At 39.9% G+C, this 25,034-nt stretch overlaps 1 protein-coding gene across 3 annotated transcripts in view; it reads left to right on the top strand.

Moving 5' to 3' along the window:
• BACH2 (BTB domain and CNC homolog 2) overlaps window positions 1-25,034 on the top strand; it is a 256,192-nt gene that overhangs the window by 178,596 nt on the left and 52,562 nt on the right. For all 3 annotated transcript variants that reach the window (XM_084623879.1, XM_084623880.1, XM_084623878.1), the window contains one exon: window positions 9,838-10,092. In XM_084623879.1, coding sequence (XP_084480005.1) covers window positions 9,850-10,092 — 243 coding nt within the window. In that variant the 5' untranslated portion in view covers window positions 9,838-9,849. The remainder of the gene's footprint in view (window positions 1-9,837; window positions 10,093-25,034) is intronic.

The following is a 25,034-nucleotide window of genomic DNA, read 5'->3' as shown; positions in this document are numbered from 1 at the left end:
CCAGTTTGTCCACATCTTTCCTAAATTGTGGTGCCCAGAACAGGACACAGTATTCCAGCTGGGCCTCACCAATGCTGAATAGAGTGGAACAATTATGTCTTGGATTTTACAGTACTTCCGTTAATATATCCCAGAATCATATTAACCTTTTTTGTAGCTGCATCACATTGACGAATCATATTCAGTTTGTGGTCCATTATAACCCCCAGATCCTTTTCAGAAGTACTACCACCTAGAGAGTTATTTCCCATGTTGTAGTTGTTCATTTGATTTTTTCCCTCCTTTCTTTATTGAATTGCATCTTGTTTAATTCAGATCAATTCTTCAATTTGTCAAGTTGTTTTTAATTTTAAACCTGTCCTCCAAAATGCTTGCAGCTCTTCCTAGCTTGGTGTCATCTTCAGCTTTTATAAGCACACACTACTCCACTATCCAGGTTACTTATGAAAATATTGAATAGTACCAGAACAGCAAACCATTGTTAACTACTCTTTGAGTACGGTCTTTCAACCGGTTGTGCACCCACCCTATAGTAATTTCATCTAGTCTGCTTATTGGAATGTCGTGCTGAACTGTGTCAAAAGCCTTCCTAAAATCAAGGTATATCACATCTGCTGCTTCCCCCCATCCACTGGATTGGTAATCCTATCAAAGAAGGAAAATAAATTGGTTTGGCATGATTTGTTCTTGACAAATCCATGCTGACTATTTCTTATAGCCCTCGTATTTGCCAGGTGCTTACAAATTGATTGTTTAATAATTTGCTCTAGTATTTTTCGGGGTTTTGAAGTTAAGCTGACTGGTCTATAATTCCTCGGGTCCTCCTTGTTCCTATTTTTAAAGATAGATGCTATATTTGTCCTTCTCCAGTCTTCTGGGATCTCTCCCGTCCTCCAGGAGTTCTCAAAGATAATTGCTAGCAGCTCTTGAGATTGTTTCAACTAGTTTCTTAAGTACCCTACGTTGAATTTTATCAGGCTCTGCTGACTTGACTATATGTAACTTATGTAAATATTCTTTAACCTTTTCTTTCCCTATTTTGGCTTGCATTCCTTCCCCATGGAAGTTAATATTAGTTGTGTTGAGTATCTAGTCATCGTTAACTTTTTTTAGTGTAGACTGAAGCAAAATGGGCATTAAGTACCTTAGCTTCCTTGATGTCATCAATTATTAGATCTCCTTCCAAACTAAGTGGAGGATCTATACTTTCCTTTATCTGTCCCATGCTGCTAATGTATTTAAAGAACCTCCTCTTACTGCCTTTTATATCCCTTGCCAGGTGTAACTCTTTGTGTGTGTGGTTTTTGGGAAAAAAGGGTGGGGGTGAGAGAACCTGGATTTGTGCTGGAAATGGCCCACCTTGATTATCATACACATTGTAAGGAGAGCGATCACTTTAGATAAGCTATTACCAGCAGGAGAGTGGGGTGGGAGGAGGTATTGTTTCATGGTCTCTGTGTATATAATGTCTTCTGCAGTTTCCACAGTATGCATCCGATGAAGTGAGCTGTAGCTCACGAAAGCTTATGCTCAAATAAATTGGTTAGTCTCTAAGGTGCCACAAGTACTCCTTTTCTTTTTGCAAATACAGACTAACACGGCTGTTACTCTGAAACTTGCTGTTAACATTACATACATAGCACATGTGCTTTCATTACAAGGTCGCATTTTACATCCCCCGACTGCGTGGCTACCCCCTCAACCCTCCCCACTCCCTGTGGCTAACAGCGGGGAACATTTCTGTTTAGCCACAGGCAAACAGCCCAGCAGGAACGGGCTCCTCTGAGTGTCCCCTGAAGAAAAGCACTCTATTTCAACCAGGTGACCATGAATTATATCTCACTCTCCTGAGGATAACACAGAGATAAAGAACGGATGTTGTTTGAACGCCAGCAAACATACACTGCAATGCTTTGTTGTACAATGATTCCTGAGTACGTGTTACTGGCCTGGAGTGGTAAAGTGTCCTACCATGAAGGACGCAATAAGGCTGCCCTCCCCAGAAACCTTTTGCAAAGGCTTTGGGAGTACATCCAGGAGGGCCGCGAATGCCAGGGCAAAGTAATCCTTTCACATGCTTGCTTTTAAACCATGTATACTATTTTAAAAGGTACACTCACCAGAGGTCCAGTCTCCGCCTGCCGGGTCCAGGAAGCAGCCTTGGGTGGGTTCAGGGGGTACTGGCTCCAGGTCCAGGGTGAGAAACAGTTCCTGACTGTCGGGAAAACCGGTTTCTCCGCTTGCTTGCTGTGAGCTATCTACAACCTCATCTTCTTCTTCTTCTTCTTCTTCGTCCCCAAAACCTGCTTCCGTGTTGCCTCCATCTCCATTGAAGGAGTCAAATAACACAGCTGGGGTAATGGTGGCTGAACCCCCTAAAATGGCATGCAGCTCATCATAGAAGCGGCATGTTTGGGGCTCTGACCCGGAGCGGCCGTTCGCCTCTCTGGTTTTCTGGTAGGCTTGCCTCAGCTCCTTAAGTTTCACGTGGCACTGCTTCGGGTCCCTGTTATGGCCTCTGTCCTTCATGCCCTGGGAGATTTTGACAAAGGTTTTGGCATTTCGAAAACTGGAACGGAGTTCTGGTAGCACGGATTCCTCTCCCCAAACAGCGATCAGATCCCGTACCTCCCGTTCGGTCCATGCTGGAGCTCTTTTGCGATTCTGGGACTCCATCATGGTCACCTCTGCTGATGAGCTCTGCATGGTCACCTGCAGCTTGCCACTCTGGCCAAACAGGAAATGAGATTCAAAAGTTCGCGGTTCTTTTCCTGTCTACCTGGCCAGTGCGTCTGAGTTGAGAGTGCTGTCCAGAGCGGTCACAATGGAGCACTCTGGGATAGCTCCCGGAGGCCAATACCGTCGAATTGTGTCCACAGTACCCCAAATTCGACCCGGCAAGGCCGATTTACGCGCTAATCCCCTTGTCAGGGGTGGAGTAAGGAAATCGATTTTAAGAGCCCTTTAAGTCGAAATAAAGGGCTTCATCGTGTGGACGGGTGCAGGTTTACATCGATTTAACGCTGCTAAATTCGACCTAAGGTCCTAGTGTAGACCAGGGCTTAGATCTAGTTTCATGGTATGAGGCCTACTGTGCTGTCTCGATTGGATGCAGACAGCACAATCTCCCTCGATTTATACTGAACCAAGCATCCAGCTGAAATCAACTGGGCTAAAACTAGTCTTGCAGTGTCATCCAGCCAAATTACAGTTACACATGAAAAGTTGGGAGCTTTCTCCTTTGTCAGATCATGGATGTTTACACCCTTTATCTTGTGTTCAACAGAATGAATCAAAGGTAGGGATCTTTCCAAAACTGGAAGACATCCTAAGAGTTCTGCCCATAGTAATATGGTTGTAATCACTTGATTCTATACTTGGTTACTATTCTGTTGGTGTGTTTAATTTTATTTATATTGCAGTCACATCTAAAGGCCTCTAACAAGTCTCAGGGCCATACTGTGCTAGGCGCTATACAAATGTTCAGTAAAATCTAGTCCTGTCCTGAAGGAGTTTACAATCTGTTTTTGCACTAGAACCTATCTACTTTCTATAGCTAATATTCTTCTGTGTTTATTCACAATTGTACAGTAAGTAAGCGTCCAAAATTCTGTACATATTGATAAATCCCCATCTATCCTAATGTTAGGAATGAATTTTCAGTATTCTCAACTCTAAGCATGTGGAAGAACATACAACCTGGAGGAGTTTGACAGGTCACAATAGATAAACCACCCTCGCAGTGGGATTGGACAGCTTCCATATGTGCTATTCTATAGGGCTGGCCAGAAAACAAGAATTCTGTTTCACAAAAAAAATTGAGGTTTTGAAATTAGTGTTCATTCCACATTGTTGCCAAATCGTGACCTTTTAAATTGTTTCTGAAAAACAGAGACCCCCACCCCACCCCAGAATAGCCAGTAGGCCTGTAAGTGGCCTGACCTTCCTGTATGTCCCCAGAAATTCCCTCCCAGACCTTAGAAACTGTTTCAATGAATCAGCATTTACCGACCAAAAAAATATTCTTTCAAAATTCCCAACTAGCTCTATTATTCAACCTGCATAGGCAATAGTGATATGGGATATAAAAACTTTGCTTCTATTCATTGTCCTCTAGTATAGTCCATGATCTCGTTTCTTAAGTATTGAAGAATATTTTTTTATTTTGTGAGGTTTTTTCCACTTGGCAATTTACCTTGTGCTTTGCAGCATAGGTTATTTAAACAATACAAGAAGCTAATCACTAAGGACTCAGTTACAAAGGATCTAAGGCCCAGGTACAGTATATTTGGCAATAGGCAGGCCCATGCAGTCTTGATTGGTCCATTGTTGTATTTTCAATTATCTTTGGTGCTGAAAGAAAAAGACATTAATGTATCTGAAGATGACCTAGCAAATTACTCCTGCTCTCTAACCTTTTTGAATTGCTAACACGGTTGTAATCTGTAATTACAAAAATCAGTGTGAGAATTGTGGCACTGTATAATTATCTTTCCTGATACATTATTGCTGTATGAATTATTAATCCAAATCACTCTTGTATAGTATTTGTGGCAACTAAGAAGAATAATGTATAATTAAATTTCATTATTTCTATTTTTGTGCTGATATTTTATGATGCTGTAATTGATAATTAATTGGTTAAAACACAATACTTGGGAGTTTCATATGACTCTGAACTGTTTGGTGTTCAACATTTATTAATTAAATAATGAGTTCACTGAAGAGACCTTTGTGTATAGTCTACTGTTGTTAGTGAGCTCTCGAAACTGCTGAATTAATCATTAAGTTTTTCAATAGTTTCTTTTAAGGGAACGCAGCAAAGATATAAATGGTTTTATTGATTATAAATGATTCCTTTGTTGTTATGGGAATGTAAATAATTAAGAGCTCACAATAATAGATTTTAATGCTGGTCATTTTTCACAGCTCTAAGGAACTTGTTAACTGATGGGTCAAACTTTGATAGGTTTCCTCTAAGACCAAACTTCTGCTATTATTAAGCAAGTAATCCTCATGGAGCAAGATATTTAGGAGAAAGTGTGGGGATGGGACCTGTTAAACAGTTTCCCTTATTTCCACTTTAGAACTACAGTGCATATTGTCTGAGGCACTAAATGGCTTCCCTCTACAAAGATGTATGGGATTTTTAATCCTGAAAGGAGTATTAAATATTTCTTGACTACCACTTGAAATAGCTATTTTCGCATGAATTCCCTGTGGTATCTTTTGCAGTCAGTGTTACAGCAGAAAAGCTCAGAATACTGTCTGCATCCTGTTGGATAAGAAATACTGTCAGACAGTTTCTGTGCACTTCTGCTGTGTAGTCTAACTAAATCTAACCTGGGATTCTTACTTGTGCTCAAGCAGTTCTTTTAACAGTTATTCATAAGACCCTTATTCTAAGTGATTAGTTTTTGAAAAAATTAATTAGAGAATGTAATTTAGTAAATGGAGCTAAAAAATACAACACTTCATCAATCCTCTTAACTTGATCAAGAGAAAACTGAGAGGAACCTTTTTACAGGGCTTAATGCAGTCTCTGTAGTATGTTTGCGAGCATTTCATTGTATTCATTTTGCACTGGATCCAGTGCTGTGATTCTAAATGGTAAATTACACAGTTTCACTTGCTGGCTTTCATGCTTAAATTGAATGTTGTAGTCAAATTGAGGCAACACCCAATAAACCTTTTCTGGCATATTACAGCAGATGTGTTTAGACCAGCGGTTCTCAAACTGTGGGTCGCTACCCCCTTTGAATGGGATCACCAGGGCTGATTTAGACTTGCTGAGGCCCGAGATTGAAGCCCGAGCCCCACTACCCAGGGCCGAAGCCGAAGACTGAGAGCTTCAGCCCTGGGTGGCAGGACTCAGGTTGCAGGCTCACTGCATGGAGCTGAATCCCTTGAGCTTCAGCTTTGGCTCCCCAGCCCGGAGCTGTGGGGCTCGGCGCTTTGGCAAGGCTTAGGAGGGCTCAGGTTTCAGTCCCCCGCTCCTGGGGTTGTGAAGTAATTTTTGTTATCAGAAGGGGGTTGCGGTGCAATGAAGTTTGAGAACCCCTGGTTTAGAGTGTCTGTCTCTCTCACTGACATATCCCTGACCTAATGCGTGCACATCTTTGTGTAAATAGTCATCTTTGTCTTCATATGGGCCAGATGATGCCTTCACACAATACTTGAATTAATAAGAGCCTTTTCTGCCTCCCCTCTCCAACATGGTGGTTTGGTACAGAAAGGCTGCCTGGGCCCTCCACTTCCACTGCTATAGGACATGGCAACAAATAACTGTCTGGGGTACAAGAAACTATGCTTAGACCCCAAATTCTTTTCACCTACTAGCCACTGGCTGCAGTGGAAATGGCTGGTGGTGACAATCAGTACAGGTCGCATTCAAATCAGGGACCTCCGTAGGCCAACACTTTTCCTATTAGTTAAAGGCTTGCTGAGTAACCAGTGGGGAAACACATGGTGATGTTCTCACCATTCCACTAGCTTTATCATAAATATTTTTTAAAAATTTGATAAGAGCAATAGTTAAAGAAGGAAATTACTAACTAGTAACCAAAGAATTCAGTGTTTGATTCACACAAATATTTGCTTATTGTGCTATTACTATACTAAACGGATTGCAACTTAAGGCAAAGTGTCTTTTTTTTTTTTTTTTAAATACTGAAAATATAGTTGATTCTTTTTATCTGCCAGGTTTCAAGTTTCTGGTACAGTTTCAGAATCATCTCAGACATTACAGACATGAGATTTGCCTGAAAAAATATGCATTCTCCATTTAATTGTCATTTGCAACTTTCAGATTTTCCCACTAGATTTTTCTTGTAAAATCTTACATTTCACACCACTTATGAGTGACCACTTAAAACATTATTTTACGTTATCATGAGTATCTAAGATCAGTTATACAGAAAGCTGTGAGTGGGCTGAGCTAAGTATCATTTTCTCTTTTACATTACCATAATCCTAATAAAATGATTGCAATCATTTCTGATCATTAATCTCACTTCATGAGAATTTTTGAGTGTAAATTTTCTCAATTTAAGAACACAAACCCATAAGAAAAAGTAAAACTGCAGAAAACCAAAATGACACCCCTCAACTGTAGATAGATAGTTGTGTGTATGCCTATAAAAAGACACAATCAAATGAGAGGGCGATGACTGGTATTTAGCACTTCTGAAAATCTAGCCACTTATTTAGGAGTTTAACCTTAGGCACCTACTGTTGAGAATCTTGGCCTTCATCAGTAAGTGTAAAATAGTCATAAGCATTTCGTTATGAATTCCCACCGTAGTTCTGAGATTCCAGAGTCAACAATCTGGATGTCTGTATTGAAGCAAGATCTCAGTCATGGTCTCTCTGCTTTACAGAAGTCTAAAACTTTATTTTTATTAATCCATTGCTGCTGTCCCTAATCGGACAGAATATCATCTATGTATATGGTCTAGAATTACTTTGGGGAAGTTCTAGGGACTGTGTTATACAGGAGAATCAGAGTAGATTATCACAATGATCCCTTCTGAACTTGGAATTTATGAATTCCTAAAATTAGTTGAGTTGAGGAATATTCTTTGATTGAAAATGTGAGTATACATTTACGTGTAGAAAACAGGTCCATTTTGAAGCCTTTTCCTGCTAGATTTTTGAATGCATAGGATCTTTTGCACACAAAACTATAATTATTCAAGTAAAAATTGTCTAAAAGACCTGCTTTTAACAAATGAGGAATTTTGCATCAGTTTCCTACTGTAGATTCAGGTATTTGTAATGTAAACTATATTGTATCAACAATTGGTTTGTAACCACTACCTGTAATGACTCTGAATCTTCCCTGATAGGTAGGCTTGGAAGGATTAGATTTTTGTCGTTAAATGTTGATTTCACTGTACACACACAAACCAACAACAACAACAAAATTTCAATGATATCAATGATAATTGAAATTTACAGATAGGCAAAGTAAAAAATAAAATTTGCTTCTTGAGAACTTATTAGAGTTTTATTTAAGGATATATACTTTGTGTATTTTGATATGTGATGTTGACAATGTGTGTTGTATTGGTTATAAAGCTTTAACTTTTTGAATCTTTATGTCTAATGTCAGTAAATTATTCTTGTCTGGATCCTCCCTCTCCCCTATAATTTCCTACAACTAATTTGTAATTTGTTAATTTAACTAATTTGTTAATTTGATAATCTAAAAAAATGCTTAACAATAAAGATCAATATTATCCATTGAAATTATCAAAAAATTAAAATTAAAATTAAATTCTGCCTGCCAAGGCTAAACATAGCATAGAATACATTTCCATTGTTTTTCTTGCCACAAAAATTAGAACAAGAAAGCAAAGCAAACAATAAGATTGACTTCAGTACTAAACAGAACTCTCCATAAAGCTATGGAAGGGTGGGGAATAAATTGTTTAAATTATTCAGCTACACATGGGGTCCCTCAAGTGATGATGATGATGATGAAAGTAAGTGAAGAAAAAATAATTTTGTTCAAATGTGCAGGGAGTTGTATGTCAGGAACAGATCAGGAATCTCCCTGTTTGCACTCTTGCAGTGGATATTATGCATCATATAAATAGAAATTATTTAACCCATGGTTCTACAAATTTCTAGACAGGGGCAAACTCTTCTGCACCCACATGATACCTTGGTCTTGTCTTCGCTACTGGGGAGATTGACACTGCTGCAATTGATGCAGCGGGTGTTGATTTAGTGGGTCTAATGTAGACCTGCTAAATCGACAGCAGAGCGCGCTCTGGTGGACTACAGCTCCCCCAGAAGAGTAAGGTAAGTCAACTGGAGAGCATCTCCCGTGGATGCAGTGCAGTGAAGACACCACAGTAAGTCAACCTAAGCTGCGTCTACTCCAGCTATGTTGTTTCTGTAGCTGGAGTAGCGTAACTTCAGTCAACTTATCCTGGTAGTGAAGACAAGCCCCCTCAGTGACTTCACTGCTGCTTTGCCCTGGCTCAGAATTTCTCCCACACATGAGCTTGAAAGACTAGGACCTTGGTTTCTTAATTTGGAAAGATAAGAAATAGAAACTACTTTTGCTTTCTCCATAAATGTCTTAAACAGCGAATGAATTTTTATTGCTTCAGCCATGGAACCTGGTAATAAAATTAATTCAACCTGGTAATAAATTAATTCTAAATTCTCTGAAAGTCTTTCACACAGCCCCATTGATCTTTAAAAATAACTAGATCTGTTATTGAGACAATAAGAAATGAGATCATCATAGTTAAGTGGGTTCTTTCTGTCACGTACAGCTCCCGGCTCCTTCTCAGTTAAGCCTGGGTTTTCAGTGTAAATTCCAAAAGCACTGCTCACCTGAATGTATACATCTCAACTTAAATGTCAGGCTTCTTGGCATAACACAACAACAGAAGGACAAGGGTCAAAACCTGCTGTCTCTGTGGAAGACCCAATATTCTCATGTTTTTATTTTTCCTCTAATTTTCCAAAGTTTTATGTGTAATTACTTAAACAATTAAAGAATTAAGTAGTTATTTGTAGTCTTTTATTTGTACACATTTTGTGGACTAATCTGAAGTCTAGTTTGATTTTATATTGGGTGGGGGGAGCCTACAAAGTGGGGTAGAATAAAGGCTTGTAATGTAAACGTCTTTCCAAGTAACTTTTCTGAGTTCTTTGTTCACACTAATAATTAATGTGCTGATCAGCAGTTCAGCAGTTTGCTGCCTAGATCTTGCAGGACGCAAATTATGGTGTTGTCTCGCTCTTGCTGTTAAAATTGTGATCGCTGTAATAACTCTTCAGCAATATCTCTCCTTATTGTTGCTATTTCTATTTTAGGGTGTGAACGGAATGTCTGTGGATGAGAAGACTGAATCCCCCATGTATGTGTATGAGTCAACAGTCCATTGTACCAATATCCTCCTGTGCCTAAATGACCAGCGGAAGCAGGATATTCTCTGTGATGTGACTTTGATTGTGGAGGGGAAAGAGTTTCGAGCCCACCGGGCTGTGCTGGCTGCTTGCAGTGAATACTTCTTGCAGGCACTGGTTGGGCAGACGGAAAATGACCTGGTTGTCAGCCTGCCAGAGGAGGTACAGTATGTCATTATTCCTCTGTTATAAAAACAAACCCATCTTACATGGCAGTAATGGTGTACTCGCTACTAGTCAGCTAACCCATCAAGGTCTTAAAAGATAAATCCAAATGTAGCACAGATTCTAGGATCTGACTGTACGTGACTGTTGCTTTTTACTGTTTTGGTTGGTTGAGTTGTTGGATGCCCCTTGAGAGTTAAAGAATGAACGTATTCACAGAGCCATCTCTGCTGGAAAAAAGCAGCCAGCATTTCAAACCAGTTACTATAGTAAAGCTTTAAAATGTTTGAGCTTCCTTTTCTCGCCACTGCTGAAAGAGTAGTACCCAAACAGAGGTCACTTAATGACTATAGCACCATTCAGTACGTTATGTGGACCCTGATATTCTTCTGGTTTTCTAGACAGGAAATTTAAAAGGGCCATTTGGCTCTGAGAAAGTGGGTTACTGTTTAAAAATCATTTGTATTGTCGCATTATTTTGGGTCTCATTGCCACCCTCCCCGTTTCAGCAGTGAGTATTTTGGTTCTTGTTCCTTTCCCTGTATTTCTCGCTGAGCATTGTTTCCTTTTCCTTCCGCTCATCACTGGTATGATATTTTACTGCCTCAAGCCACGTGATTTATGCTGAAAAAATGTGCTGAACAAATTATTTCGGAAAATAATTTCGTAGGTGTTAAAGATACAGAATGTCCCAAATAGCAATGGACAGAGGGCATTAAAGACCAAACTCACTGCAAAGCTTACCTTTTGTTGTTTTCCCATGAAATAACACCTGCTGGCTCCCACTACATTGTGATTCCCTAGCATGCATCAGTCTGACTTAACAGCTACACAGGGCTTACTTGTGGCTTTGCCATGAGGATATGTTATGTTGGACTGAAACCCCTGGACACATCAGAGTCACAAAATACTTTGCTTCCCACTACTTTGTGGTGAACATACACTATGCCAGGTAACTCACCTGGTGCACTGGGGCTGCTATGTCTTCTTGCTCTCTTGTACAGGCATGCAATGGTAGTAAAGATGTTATCTGTGGAGTGTCAGAGGAGCATGAAGTTACCTGATCGGTAGGTAAATGGTGTTCTAGGGTCTGATAAGAGACTAATAAATTGTTTCAACATTAATTACTTTATACCCATTGGAATTAAAATAACATTTTTAAAATAAGGCCATTTACATAAAATTTCTACATACCTGATTCCCTGTGGGCTGGCTCTACTGAGGCACCATTTATTGTTGATATTAAAACAATTATTAACAACAATAATACTGTAGCTTTGATGTTACATCATGGTACAAATTAATGAATAACAGTGGAAGTCAGTGAATGTAACTTCATGCGTCCTGAAACTAAAACAGTAAACTTCAGTCAGTTATGTGTTGAATGCCCCTTTGCCTCTGGCTCCTTCAGATAATTTTGTGTCTAACTTCTTAGCTCTTGTCTTTAAAATATATTTTTTAGGTTGTCTCTAAATTTCTTGGCTTTTGAAGGTTTAAATTGACCTTAAAGCATGTTTAGTTGTACATCACCTTTGTGTTTTAAGGCAGTCAAAAAGCTGCACCTTGAGCAGTACAGTTGTCACTTAAACCTTGTCAGAGATTAGAATAGTCTTGCTATTCATTATATTTCTATACCGTATTATTGCCGGTTATGCTGATTTACACACAGCTTGATTGAAATAGATGATGCAAGTACCTGATTAATTTCAACGTGACTTTGAAAACTAAAAATAAAATGGGGTAAAAAATAATTCATCATAAATAAGCTGTAGTCCAGTGCCATTTCGTTAAGATTTTATTCATATCATATAGGACACACTAGTACCTGCATTATGTTTCTACACAATGTTAGTTAATAATCTTACTACGGAAAAACCTATTTAACTTAGTGATGTATGCAGTCTCTTTATTGCAAAGCAACTTTTGGTAGTTTTTTACAAGAGAGATATGAAACATACCTAGTGACACGGCTGTTAAAATATAAAGACTATTCCTTCCACATAAGTAACATCATTCTAGCCATACATGATTTCTATTATGTACAATCACCATTAAAATAAATAGTATAAGCATTATTTTCAGGTTAATATGAGACAGTTACTTAAAAAAAATAAGCAAAATGCAAAACAGCTGTAGCGATTTAGGACTAAATTCTCTGCTACCGTACTCCATTGAAGTCAGTGGAATTATACCAGCAGAGAATCTGGCTTTTAATACTTTTCAGTGGTCTGAAAATATAAAGTACTATGTAAGGGATAAGTGGTGTTAGTTTTTCATTGACGTAGATTTATTACATGGCAACAGGGTTTTACTTCTTTTAGATGGACTGAGATAATGCTATTTCAGTCAGAGCAGGGATACGGTATAGGTACTTGTTTCTTACATATGTAAATCCCTGTGCTGACAGGCTAAGAGGTCTGATTTGTTCAATCACTGGTTTATTTGAATAAATATATGTATGTAAATTCTTTAATTGTCTAACAACCATTTTTAACCAATTGGAGCACAAGGATATGCATAATCACAGTACAGTAATTTCTCAGTTACTATAGGGTGCATATGCAGATTTCTCTACTTTTGTTGGCTGTTCTAATCTGGCTGTTTTGATAGACTCCTATACTTTATATGTTTGAAGCTGTATGCCATCATCAAAGATGGCTGCCTGGGCTTCTTGCTTCCTTTAGCAGAATCAAAAAACCTTCAAATTTTGCAAGAGGGGTCAGGAAAATATGACAAAGCATTTAATTACACATTTATTATGATAATTTTGTAGTCCTTCTAGTTCACTAGGTAATACCTGTATCCTAGGCAAAGAAACTTTTCAGACTCAGAGGTTTTCTATAAACACTTAATGCTGTAATGTTTTTAGAAAAGGCTAATTTACTTTGAGATATAGTTGGTACCACAAGAACAAAAGTACCCTTAAGTTATCCTTTTTAAATAGCCCTGATGGCTCAAAAACTCACTAAAGGGTAAGAAGCACTTGTAATATAACAAAAATATTTCTAAACCAGCCACACAAGCATCAAGTTTTAGGTTCTCTTTGTGCTATCATAAATGTGAAATCATAAAAATAGGAGTTAGTGTCCAGTGAAGGCTTAAATGTTGCACTGGTGTACAGAAAAGCATAAAATCAGTTGCCAACATACTTACCTACTGTTAATACTTAGCTCATCTGAGTTGGGTTGTTTGGTTTTGTTTTATTAAACAGAAGCTTATTTTTAACTATCCAAAAAATAAATCTTCCTTTGAAGACTAAGTTGCAGATTTGTTTTCTGTTTAGAAGCTGGAATTAGGTCATCTGGACCCTTCTCAAATTTATAATGGTTGTCTAGTTTAAACAATGGATGGACTGATTTAAAATCATTTGTGTTTTTTAAAAAATCCATTCATTTCTACCATATTGAAATTAATGAAATATCATACCTTGCCTACCCACAGAAAGTGGAACTGGTTTAATTGAAATTGTTTTTTAAACCAGTGCAAACCATTGTGTTATATGCTCTTATGTTGCTTTAAGTGTAGCTTATTTTGGTTTAGTTTAAACCTTTTCCTAATCAACTTAAGCCAAATTAGTACAGGCTATTTTTATATCAACTCAAGAGTATCCACACAGCCTTTTACATTGGTCCAACTAAATTGATTTCAGATAACACCATTAGTTAATTTGCATATAGACAACCCTTAGAAAAATGAGCATGTAATAAATCCATAGATTGTTGCAAAGTAGAATTATTAAGAACCACGTCTATGAATGTTAATTTTATAGAAGTTTTCCTCTCACTTGATTTTATTTGTTCTCCAAAAATTGTACATTTATTTTTTACTGTCCTGTTTTTCAGTAGTTTTCTGTTAGGTTCTTATCCTAGCAGCTCTTGTTAAAAGTGAACCTAATTAATTCTTTTCTTGGAAAATATTAAGTTTCTAAAATTATTCATATCCCTAACTGTTGTGTTTTATTTAATCACAGGAACTGGTCTTCTTCCTTTAACAAGGCACTTAATTAAGCTTTTAATTCACAATAAGAAGTTAAATATCACTTGGGAGTTTTTTTTAATGGCTTCCACTTCCCATCCAGATTACAAAAAATAAGGTGTGATAGAGAGACATACGTGGCTGTCAGCCAAGGGTATTGTAGGTCATGCCAATATTAGCTGGCAGCAGGCCATTATCCAATTAACATTGCTTCATCACTGCAAGTAATAGCTCTTCAGTAGATGATTGAGTCATTCATGCTGTAGTGGTACTTTACTTGAGAAAGAGCCAGTACTTCTAAGAATAGGTTTCTTATTCACAGTTATTACCTGCCTTGCTTTGCCAATAAAAGTGCAGGGGCATTTAGTCCCATCTAGAAGCGAAAAGGTGAACAGAAGAAAAGCATTGATTATATATCTCGTTTCTCTTTGCTTCCTGAAAATTGAGACTTCACTTAAACTCTGAAAGCATTTAAAAACAACTGTCACAAGAAAATAAGAATCCCAAGCTAACATAACCAAAGCCAGAATCCACAGGTCTGCTTTCAGTTTTGTCTTTTCTTTTAGATTTTAGTGTTTGGAACAAATTTTAGGAACTCAAGAAGGCAAATCCATTAAGATTAAGAGTCTTAGGTAACTTTTTGAATGCTACGGAATTCTCTCTGGCATTTTTGACTTGTAAGTGTTAGATGCAAGAACCTGGAATGGCAGGTTTGTCGCTCTACCAACTGACCAACAGGTACGACTGGCATTATAAGAATGATTTTCTCCTTCTCAATTAACTTTTCTATCTGCATCCTTTTCCTCCCTTGAATCTGTTTGATCTTGTGGTTCCCAGTGCCTCTACTGTCTGAAGTGGACTTTAATGTCAGAAAAAATCCACAGGTGATGCTGAGTGGTTAAATAAGCGTTTCTATGGCTAATACGCACCACCAGGAGAGAGAAAGAAATGTCATTTTCTTTTGTTTTTTGTTTTTCACTATTTGGAGAATGATGTTTAGAAGTGAGATAACTCACACTACGTAGTAAATGCCTTTGCCTTCATAAAGGCTTTTGCCCTTAACCTGGGGCCCATTGTAAAATTTGCCATTTTTCCATGATGACCAGTCTCTAAAATCTGTCATCTGTTTCTTTAATTTTCATGGACTCGCTCCTGGGGTAGTTAATCTTTCCAAGGAGAAATGCAAAGGAGAAATGCAGGCTGAGAGAGAGATTCAGACTGCCAAAGGCTGAGTATGCTGGAAAGTTAATGTATTCAGCACCTAGGGTGGGATGGAACCAGGCATCTAACCTTAGTGTGTTTCTTAACCAATAGCAATGAGAAATACTGGCAGCTGTTAGTTATCCATGCCAGCCTGCCGGCCTGAGGAAAAAATGCTTGGAATTAGCCAACAAAAGATGAATAGATGAATTGGGTTCAGGAGAAAATCAAAGGCAGGATGCAGGAGGTGAACTTTTACAGTACCCTGATGGCTGAAGGAGATTACTATTCCTTTTTATCTTTATAGAAATAAACAGTATTCTCTTACTGTGCCTCCTTTCTCTCTGTGTACACTGTGTGTACATATGAATATAATATTTTTAAGGAATTCATTGACTGGCCTTTGGAGGAAGCTCCTCGGGAGCTTGGAATGGAAGGGTTCTGTATAAATGTGGAAGGGGAAAGACAATGTGAGGATAAAATAATCTGCATGAATCCTTGTTCCTCAGTTGGGGAGATACTGTCCAGTGATGGACAACTACAAAAGCTCCTCTTCCCTTGGTACTCCAAAAAGCAGCATTAGGAATATCTAATGTTAACTCTCAGAGAGTAATAGGCTTTAAAGCAGTAGTCCCTTTTCATGTCTGCATCAGCTTTTAATGTTCTTTGCAAATCACAGTCGCTGGCTGGAATAATTTCTGTCATTGACTCAGCAGACTACGCTAATCTGACTTGCATCCGCTGCCCCTGACCCCTCTGTTTGCAGAGCTGTCTGTGGAATGACAAGAGTTACAGCCATCAAACCCTCAAAGCTACTAATAAAGCCAAGCCCTATACACATTTATATTTCATGAGTCTGAGACCACCAGTGCCATTCTCATTAATGCTCAAGCATGGAAACCACTTCTCTTAAGGATTTTTACTTTGCATTCAGTTTTATAGATTCATTGTGTGGAATATATACCATTGTTTAGATTCATTCACTGCACATACATCAGTGAATCCCGAAGAACTACTGCAGTATGCACTGGAGAGGTATATTGGGAATAATGTTTAGTATACATATAAATCTAGATGGGTTTAGTACCATGACTCTGGGTCAGGAGAAGTGACAAGGACATAACAATATATATAATTTAATACAGAAAATTAAATCATAACTCCCTCTCTACCTTCTTCCCTGAAAACTGCAAGAAAGTACATATTTAAATCTGAAATTCCAGCCATATCCCACCCATTTGTGGCTGGGCATTGTAGAGCACTCAAGCATTGTGTGATTTCACATATCCTGCATGATGCTATAGCTGTCCACAGTGGAATGGAACCTGAATTCTTTGATATTGGCTGATATATAGCCACTTCGTGGATGTCATGACTGCCTCTACTTTTGTATGTGCAACTTCAGTGTCAGTAGTTAGCTTCTCATCTCTTCTGATGAAGAAAAATGAAATGTGTTCCTGTTCTGATCCACTGCATTATGAAGAGAACTAGGTAAAAACACATACTAAGGAAAACATTTCAAAGCTTGGAAGTAATTGCTTTCCCTCCCCCTGGTGGTGGTATGTGCTTTTTTTTTTTTTCTTTTTCCTTTTCAATAACATAAAAATTCACTACTGAAATAAAAATGAAAAATAAACACATAATGCCAGTTCACCACTAGTGTCAGTGGGCGCAACCCCATTGCCTTTGTTAGAGTTGAACCCCTTGTGCCACTGGTGAATTTGGCCGATGGGATTTAACATACTGTTGGAAAGACACCGTGTAAAATGCAGGCTCTCTTGCTTGTAAATCACAAACACAATTTAAAATTTAAAAGGAGCCCTGCCAAATAGTTGCTACTTGAAGAGAATGCTAAATGCATGGGTAGTGATAGGTATGTATTCTTATATAACAGTAGGGATGTCCTATTTTATTTACATTAAACATTTGGGAATGGATAGCATGCATGAAAATAAGATGGCTGTAAAATGTTGTTGCTTTCCTTCTTCAGTACAGTATTGTTTAACTCGCTTCCCTTGCAACTCTAAAGGTCTTCTCCATTTCCCCCCCTTATACACCTGCTTCCTTCCTTCCCTTTCTAAAAGGCATTGCCTTTGTTGTGGTGCAGCAGGACTGACTATCAGCTCTTCATAGAGCCCACAAACACCATTCTTTTTGTGTGCCAGAAGGGATTTATAGAGGGCTAATCATGTGGCGGCCTGATCTAAAGTCCGTGGAAAGATTCCCATTGACTTCCACTGGGCTTAGACTCAATCCTGTAGGGGGACCTTCCCTCCCAGTGCTGAGCACACCACCTCATCAGCATGCCTAGAAACTCAGGATAAGAGTATCTTACCCTTATATAGCACCTTTTGTCACAAGGTATCCCTGAGTGCATTTCAAACTGCATTGGCTAATCATCTCAGCTACCATTGAAATGCAGCCCCTTCTGGGATTAAACATGACAGGTTCTGGGGTTAAACATGACATAGCAGCGGTCCACAAAAGTTAAGAATGGGAAGTGAAGAACATCATATCCAGTCTGAAACTGAAGTGCATTGTGTAGGTGGGCAGAATACAACTTACCCGTATTGGAATTTGCAAAGGACACTGAGGTAAATGCACCTCTTATGAATAATACAATAGGGTTTTTAATGATTGCAAGTAGACAAGTGCTCGGTTTTTTGCATTGTGCTGCATAGTGCCCCATTCCACCATGCTGGGGCTTTGGGCCAGTACTAAATCATCATCACTGCTTCTTGCAATATCTATGGGTTTTTTGAGGTCTCCTATCCAAATACTGACTCAAACTAACTCTGCTGAAAGCTGTGTTGCGAGACTTCAGTTTGGGAGATACATGCTAGAGGTCTTATGCAGTCAGTAGTAAAACATCCAATTTTCTAAAACTTATAGATGATGATTTTTCAACACAAAAGGTATTGCACTCAACACAAGGTAACTGGTCTGGAACTCATCATGGTAAAGATGGATTAATCACTAAACTGAAAGTTGGTGGTTTCCTAGGGATCAGTCATCGGGATAAACAGTCCCAATCAGTAAAATATATATATAAGTGCTTTGTGCTTCAAAAGGGTTAATTTCCCAAATCTGAGGAAACTTATGTGTTACGTCATAGGGGTGGACTAAGTTAGATGGAAAAGGGGAACAAAAATTAGAGTTTTTACAAGCTTACCAAAAAGATACAATTCTACAATCAAGAAAGAGGACAAGTGTGGGTAAAAGCCCCGTCCTGGTTCAGTGGCAATGTGAAGGCCACAGTTAGAATAAAAAAGCAACATATAACAAATGGGAAAAAGGCAAAATAGATAGCAATCAATATCAATTGGAAGTTACAAAGTGTGGAAAATTGATAAGGGAAGTGAAGGTCATTAGGGAAAAATGCATGGCTGGCCAGGCTAAGGACAATAATATCATGACTGGGGCTTGAGCAATCATATCTAGTGATTGGAGCAAGAGACAGCATAGGAAATTAGTAACCCAAGCCAAGAGTCAGAGCCTGAGTCAGAGTCAGGAGTCATGCCAAGGGTCAGAGTTGGAGTTGGGAGGCAAACCAAGAGTCAGGCAAGAACCAGGAACAGGTCAGGAAAGCAGGAACCAGGAGCAAGATAGGGAAGCCGGAATCAGAGATAAGTTGGGAAAGCAGGGCTCAGGAGTCAGGTGAGAAGGCAGGGTCCAGTGTATCAGCCAGCCTAGAATTCACCCAGTTGCACGGACAACTTCCTGTGCCTGCTTCTGACTAAAATAGCTCAGCTGGACCAGTCGTGGGGCCGGGCGCTCCTCGACTCAGAACTTCTGTGTGTGGGACCTTTGGTGGGTCTGGAGTTCAAGTAGCCACTCAACCCACCAGTTACTCATGGGCTCCTGTACGACACCTAGGATATGGAGGTTGCCTGGGGAGCCATGGATCCTCACAAATGAAAATGATTTGTTTTAAAGTATATTAGGAACAAAACAAATCCTAGCAATGGTACAGGCTCATTATTAAATGGAAATATGAAATACTTCTGCCTTTCCTGCATCAGTCTTATCAATTTTAATAAGTATTTCTGCTGTGCATTGGATATACAGGATGATGTACTCGTATCATGAGAGGATGAAGAAGTACCTCTAGTCCATTAGTAACTGAGGAGGATGTTGAAAAACATCTACAAGGGATAATCATTTTTAAATCAGGCCTGGTTAACTTGCACACAGGAGTCCTAAGGAGTTGGCTGAGGAGATCTCTGGCACTAATGTTAATATTTAATAATGGAAGACCAGGGAAAAGTGCTAATGTTGTGCCAAGATTCAAAAAGGGCAAGCATAATGACCTAGCTGTGGGCTGGTTAGCCTGACTTCAATCCGTATAAAATAAGAAACCCCTTTTGCCATTCCCTGCCTAAATTTCCTCACCACTCCTGAGCATTCTTTGGAATTTAGGTCTGTGCCTTTTCTAGGTTCCCGGTACCTTCTGCTGGGATGCACTTCTCCAGCTCTGGGCTTCTGTTCCGAATCAGAGTGTCTCTCTGACCTCTGCAGTCAGCTTCCTTCAGCTTTGACTGGTCCCACAGTTCCTGGTTCCCTCTCCCTCCTAAAGCCTGCTTCGTTATGTGCCTCTCTCTCTTTGAGTCCCTTCTACATTTTTAAATGGAAGTTAGGAGCCTGGGTACCTTTGTGGACCTGGACCTTTTTCGCCTGCTGCCTCCATAGTTCCTCTCCCCATCCCTGCAGACAAGCTGGATCAAACTAGATCTCCTAGGCATCAGCCAGCCCATTGTTCTAGGGTGCTCTCATTTGAACAGGAACCATTCAGGTTACCAACTCTCCATTGTCCTTGGTCCAGGGGCAGTGGAACTGTGAGGGGTGGAGGAAGATGTGAGACAGTGGGGCTTGATCTGTTTCTGCCCCCACATGTTGTTCTGCTACATATTCTGGGAACCAGTATTCTCTGTAAAAAAGACATGGAGGCAAGAGCAGGACCCACAGGACTGGCCTGGGGATCATAGGCACTGACTCCACGGGTACTCTGGGTCTGAAGCACCCATGGGGAAAAATTGGTGGGTGCTTTGCACCCACCAGCAGCTCCCCACCCCGCCCCCCTGCCCAACTTGCCTCTACCTCCGCTCTGTCTCTGTCTCCTCCCGTGAGCGCGCCATGTGCCCGCTTTTTCCCCCTAGTTCCCAGCGCTTGTGCCGCAAAACCACTTTTTTGCACGGCTGGGGAGGAGGGGGATCGCAGCGCACTTGGGGAAGAAGTGGGGCCAGGGCAGGGATTTGGGGAAGGGGTCCAATAGGGGGCGGAGTTGGGGCAGGGACTTTGGGGAAGGGGTTGGAATGGGGGTGGGGAAGGGGTAGAGTTGGGACCGAGACTGGGGGGGGGGGCACAAGCACCCACCGGCGTCAGGGAAAGTTGACACCCATGCCGGGGAGTAGAAAGGAAAAAGGGTGATGGGGCTGGGAGCAGCTTTCCCCTTTTGGTCGGCGAGAGAGAGACAAACCACTGGAACCACCCCTTCCCAGCTTAGAGTTGGCTGCCCACCTCCCGCCAACTCTTAGTAGCTCCCTCACTCCAGTTGTATTAATTTAGATGGAATATATGGGCTAAAGGTGCTAACATAACCCAGTCACTGTCCAGCATTAAACAGCATAAAACAAGGTATACAAAGATTTCAACCTGCTTAGTACTACAGCAAACACACCATTAAAAATCCTTTTAACTTTTGATTAAAGATACAAAAAAGAAGGAAAAACAGATAAAGCATTTGAAATGTAAAATATTATATAAGAGTTTCATTTTAACAGTATCCCTTGTTCCCTTTTCCTTTAGCTGTAGACAGTTTTTAAAAAGAAAACCCTCCTGTTGTTTGACAGTCAAAGATGATAATAATTGTCCTTTTTGCGGAAAAGAGGAGACATTAATTGAAATGGGCTGGACATATCATTGCTTCTGCTGTTAAAGTCCAGTGTTGTTTCATCCCAGGTGGTGTTTAGGTGTGGGTAGTGGTAGTGATGTCATCAAGATCCCTCTATCTAACCTGGTTTAGTCAGGACTCCTCTCAGGATCAGGATGGCGAAGGCCCTGGTCCCAGGAGACAGTGTTAGTGGCAGCCGTGATGGTGAAGCTCTTTCCATAAGCCTCCATCTGTTTTCTTTGTTTGTTTGCATACTTACCCCACAAAATATGACCTCCCAATTTTAGCTCATTGACTTCAGGTTCACATCTACTGTTTTTAACAAGTATAATTTCAACACAGTCGTTGAATCATATCAGCTTGGATTTTTTTCGTTTAGACTAATCTAGCTGCATTGTCTGGTTCTCTTGCACTTGATACAGTGTTCAACTTTGTAAGCAACTTGACCTTTTTTCAGGTTTATTGTAACATCTTATGAACTTTCGCATATTTTTTTTAACAGTTGAGCTCGCAATAGGGATAAATTTGTAGGCACAGTTGTCACAACACTCCTCGTGGAGAGGACCCACTCATATCACCCTCCTATCCCTCTGCCGCTGCATTCAAAGCAAGCTTCCATCACCCATGCCCTGGTCTGGAAGAGATGCGACACCAGCCTAGGGTAACCAATCTACAGGGACAGTCCCGATATTTGGGGCTTTGTGTTATATAGGCACCTATTACCTCCCACCCCCTGTTCCGATTTTTCATACTTGCTGTCTGGTCACCCTACACCAGCCCTGATAGCAGATGGCTGATTCCATGTCCACTGAGGCATTCAGTGGTACAGCAATTTCAAAATCAACTAGAATTCATAATTGGTCCATATACAGGTTCCCCAAACGGTCACACCTGGATTGCCAAATTCTTTGTCAAATCCAGGCTCAGAAAGAAACTTGATTTGTTTGAATCCAGCTGTGTTCTTAGGAATACATTTTAGAATGTAGATGCTTAACTGTAAGCATCTAAGTTAATTTTTTAAATTGTTTTTATTATTCATTTGTATTGCAGTAGTGCCTGGGAGTCCCATGTATGGTCAGGAGCCCCATTGTTCTAGGCACTGTACAAACACAGGACGAAAAGCCAAAGAGATTAGCAATAGAAGTAAATGAAGGTTGTGGGTGTTCAACACCTCTTCAGATCAGCCCACTTTTAGTAAGGGGCCTAACTGTAGGCATCAAGTTGTGATAAATTTGTGCTTGGTGTGTTCCTAATCAGCTTTACTCTAGCCTCAGTATTTTCTTTCAGCAGCTACTGATCCTACCAGGCACTGTCTAGCAAGAAAACATCTTCCTCATCAGAGACTGAGGAACAGGGTAGGATGTCTTTGTCTCATTCACAGAACTCTGTAGTCCCTTATGCAGATAATTCCATGGAGATTAAGGTTTAATAAATTAAATGATCTATATCACACTTCACAAACTTCAGTCTCCATCTAGGGTAAAAACCCCTTACGGCTAGTGCTCTTTGTAACAACCAGGCAAAGGAGAGCATTGCCTCTCTATCCATCCTCTTTGTTAGTCAAAGGATCTGAGATGCCTCTGAAGCACAGTTAACCAGAACCTGTAAGTCAGTAAGAAACACTGAAGTGTATGAAGGGGACTGGACTAGAAGACTTCTCGAGGGCCCTTCCAGTCGTATGATTCTATGAGCTTACTGCTAAGAGCATAGAGGTTTGGCAGGTATTCCCCAAGGTAGTCAGTCTGTACCTCCTCTTTTTCCCTGTTGTCCAATTTATTTTGATGGTCCCCTCTGTGTTTTGCTAAAGACAGCTCAGTGTAGGATTCAGGAAATACACTCTTCTAGCTAGGATGGCCATTATACTATTCTAATATTATCAAGGCTGAAGGTATAGTAGATGTCCATTCTGCTCTCCAATGAGCAATTTCAAATCCATGCTTTCTAAAAGTGCCCATAAGGCCCTGGTTGGTGCTTAGTTGTTTTAGAATTGTTATTACCAAATTTTCAAAACTGGCTCCCTAAATAATGCACAGACCCATAGTGTTTATATGCACAAAATGGGTAAGCATGTGACCTTTGTTTCATGTTCAAATGTAAATATGGTGCCCATGCAAATTTTGTAAATGAAACTTCAACAATCAGTTTTGGAAATGTTGGCTCCTGATGACTTGATCAAGGATTTTCTCAGACTGGCAGCTAGCAATGTGGAGATATGTTTTGTCCAGCAATGCTTCTGGCAGTATATATGGGGAGGTAATTCTATTTTTAAAATTTAGACTTGTGGTCTGCAAGGGGCCCAGACTATACGGGGACAGCTCTGAAAGAAGATTGAAAACAAAACATCCCTTCCATCTAAGACAGACAGCAACAGAACATCCTTGTGAGTGCTTGGACTATGTCCCCTTACCACCACCCACACTCTTCTGAGAAAATTTTCCAGTCCAGAGGCTTCTGATCAAGTAAAAACAGAGTAAGCTGAGTTATTTCCTGTTCTTTCAAAGGTCAGGGCTCATGCCAAAGGCCTTTCATGAGAGGTCAGAATTTGTCTTCTCACAGCTTTTTCAACTTCCCTTCCACATCCAGGGAGGAGTAAAGCATACTTTCAGCTTCCAGAAGGACTGAGAGTGAGCCCCATTAGGTAAATAGATCCTTTAGATTGTTTAATCTGGCTATTTAATTAAACTAGTCTTTATCTTCCCTATCTCACCCAGTGGCGTCTAAGTAAGGCCTTCTTCATTCACACATAAGGGATTTCTGAATGAGCTGTTTAATCTTGTGGACATACAACCAAATCAGCCAGTTCCTAATCCTGGAACATGTCTGTTTGCAGAAGACTGTGTATGTTAAGCCAATGCTAGATTTAAAATGTCTGAATAAGCCTGTCACACCCAAGAAACTAGAAATGGAGATTCTGCAGTCCACTCTAGGTACTGTCTATCAATTGTACTTTCTCATCTGTTAACACTGAAGATACATGCTTTCATTTGCCCAGTTTATGTAGTCACTGGCCAATGAGTAGAAATGATATCTAGACAAATGTCCAAACAAGTGAAGAATAAAAGAGGAGCTGTCCCTGAAGAATAGGGGACAAGGAAGGGGAGTATGGGGCATGCTCCAAATGGACATGTTCACACATACAAACCCATCAGAACATTCAGTAGCAGGAAAAAGAGTAGCTTGCAAAGGTTGCAGAAGTGTTTACCTTCAAGTATGGCTCCAATCTAAACTAGACTTTCTGCCCCACTCTCACTAAACCTGCTCATGTGAAAGATTCTGAACAAATAACTGAGTGACAGTTATTTTTGTTCCAATTCTTCTTTTGCAGGGTTTTCTACACTCTGATCTAGGAACCCTCAAACTGAAGACCTAGCATGTGAGGGGATAGCCAAGTGGACTGTCAAAGACAAGAAGTTCCAGTCTCATTCTCTTTCTTTGTCTTCATCTTGTTCACAGCCAAAGAGATTCTGGCTAGAACCTCTGATATTCTCACTATCCTGGACTTCATCCAAGAAGATCTGTAGAACAGGCTGGCTCTACACTTCTTAAGCAGCTATTAGTGCTCTTCACAACAGGCTTGCAAGGGCTTAGACTAGATCCCATCGTCTTATGCTCAGATACTCTGAGATATCTGCTATTCGAGTAACAATTTAGTTTTAAAGCAGATTTCTGTTTTCTTGAACATGGGATGAGGTCTCAGATCCTTTGAAACTGTTTTTCCTGATAGCAGTTGCTTTGGCCAAGAAGGTGGGAAAACTTTATAGTCATTTCTTATCATTGCACCTCATCCCTCTTCTCAGAAAGTTAAATTGGTCTCAGTCTCTTCACCTGTCTCAATCTCTTCCTTTTAAGGAAGGTTTTCAGATTTCACTGTAAC

The sequence above is a fragment of the Lepidochelys olivacea genome (assembly GCF_965140295.1).
Source record: "Lepidochelys olivacea isolate rLepOli2 genome assembly, chromosome: 3".
NCBI lineage: Eukaryota > Metazoa > Chordata > Testudines > Cheloniidae > Lepidochelys > Lepidochelys olivacea.
This window is presented reverse-complemented; position numbering and strand designations above follow the sequence as displayed.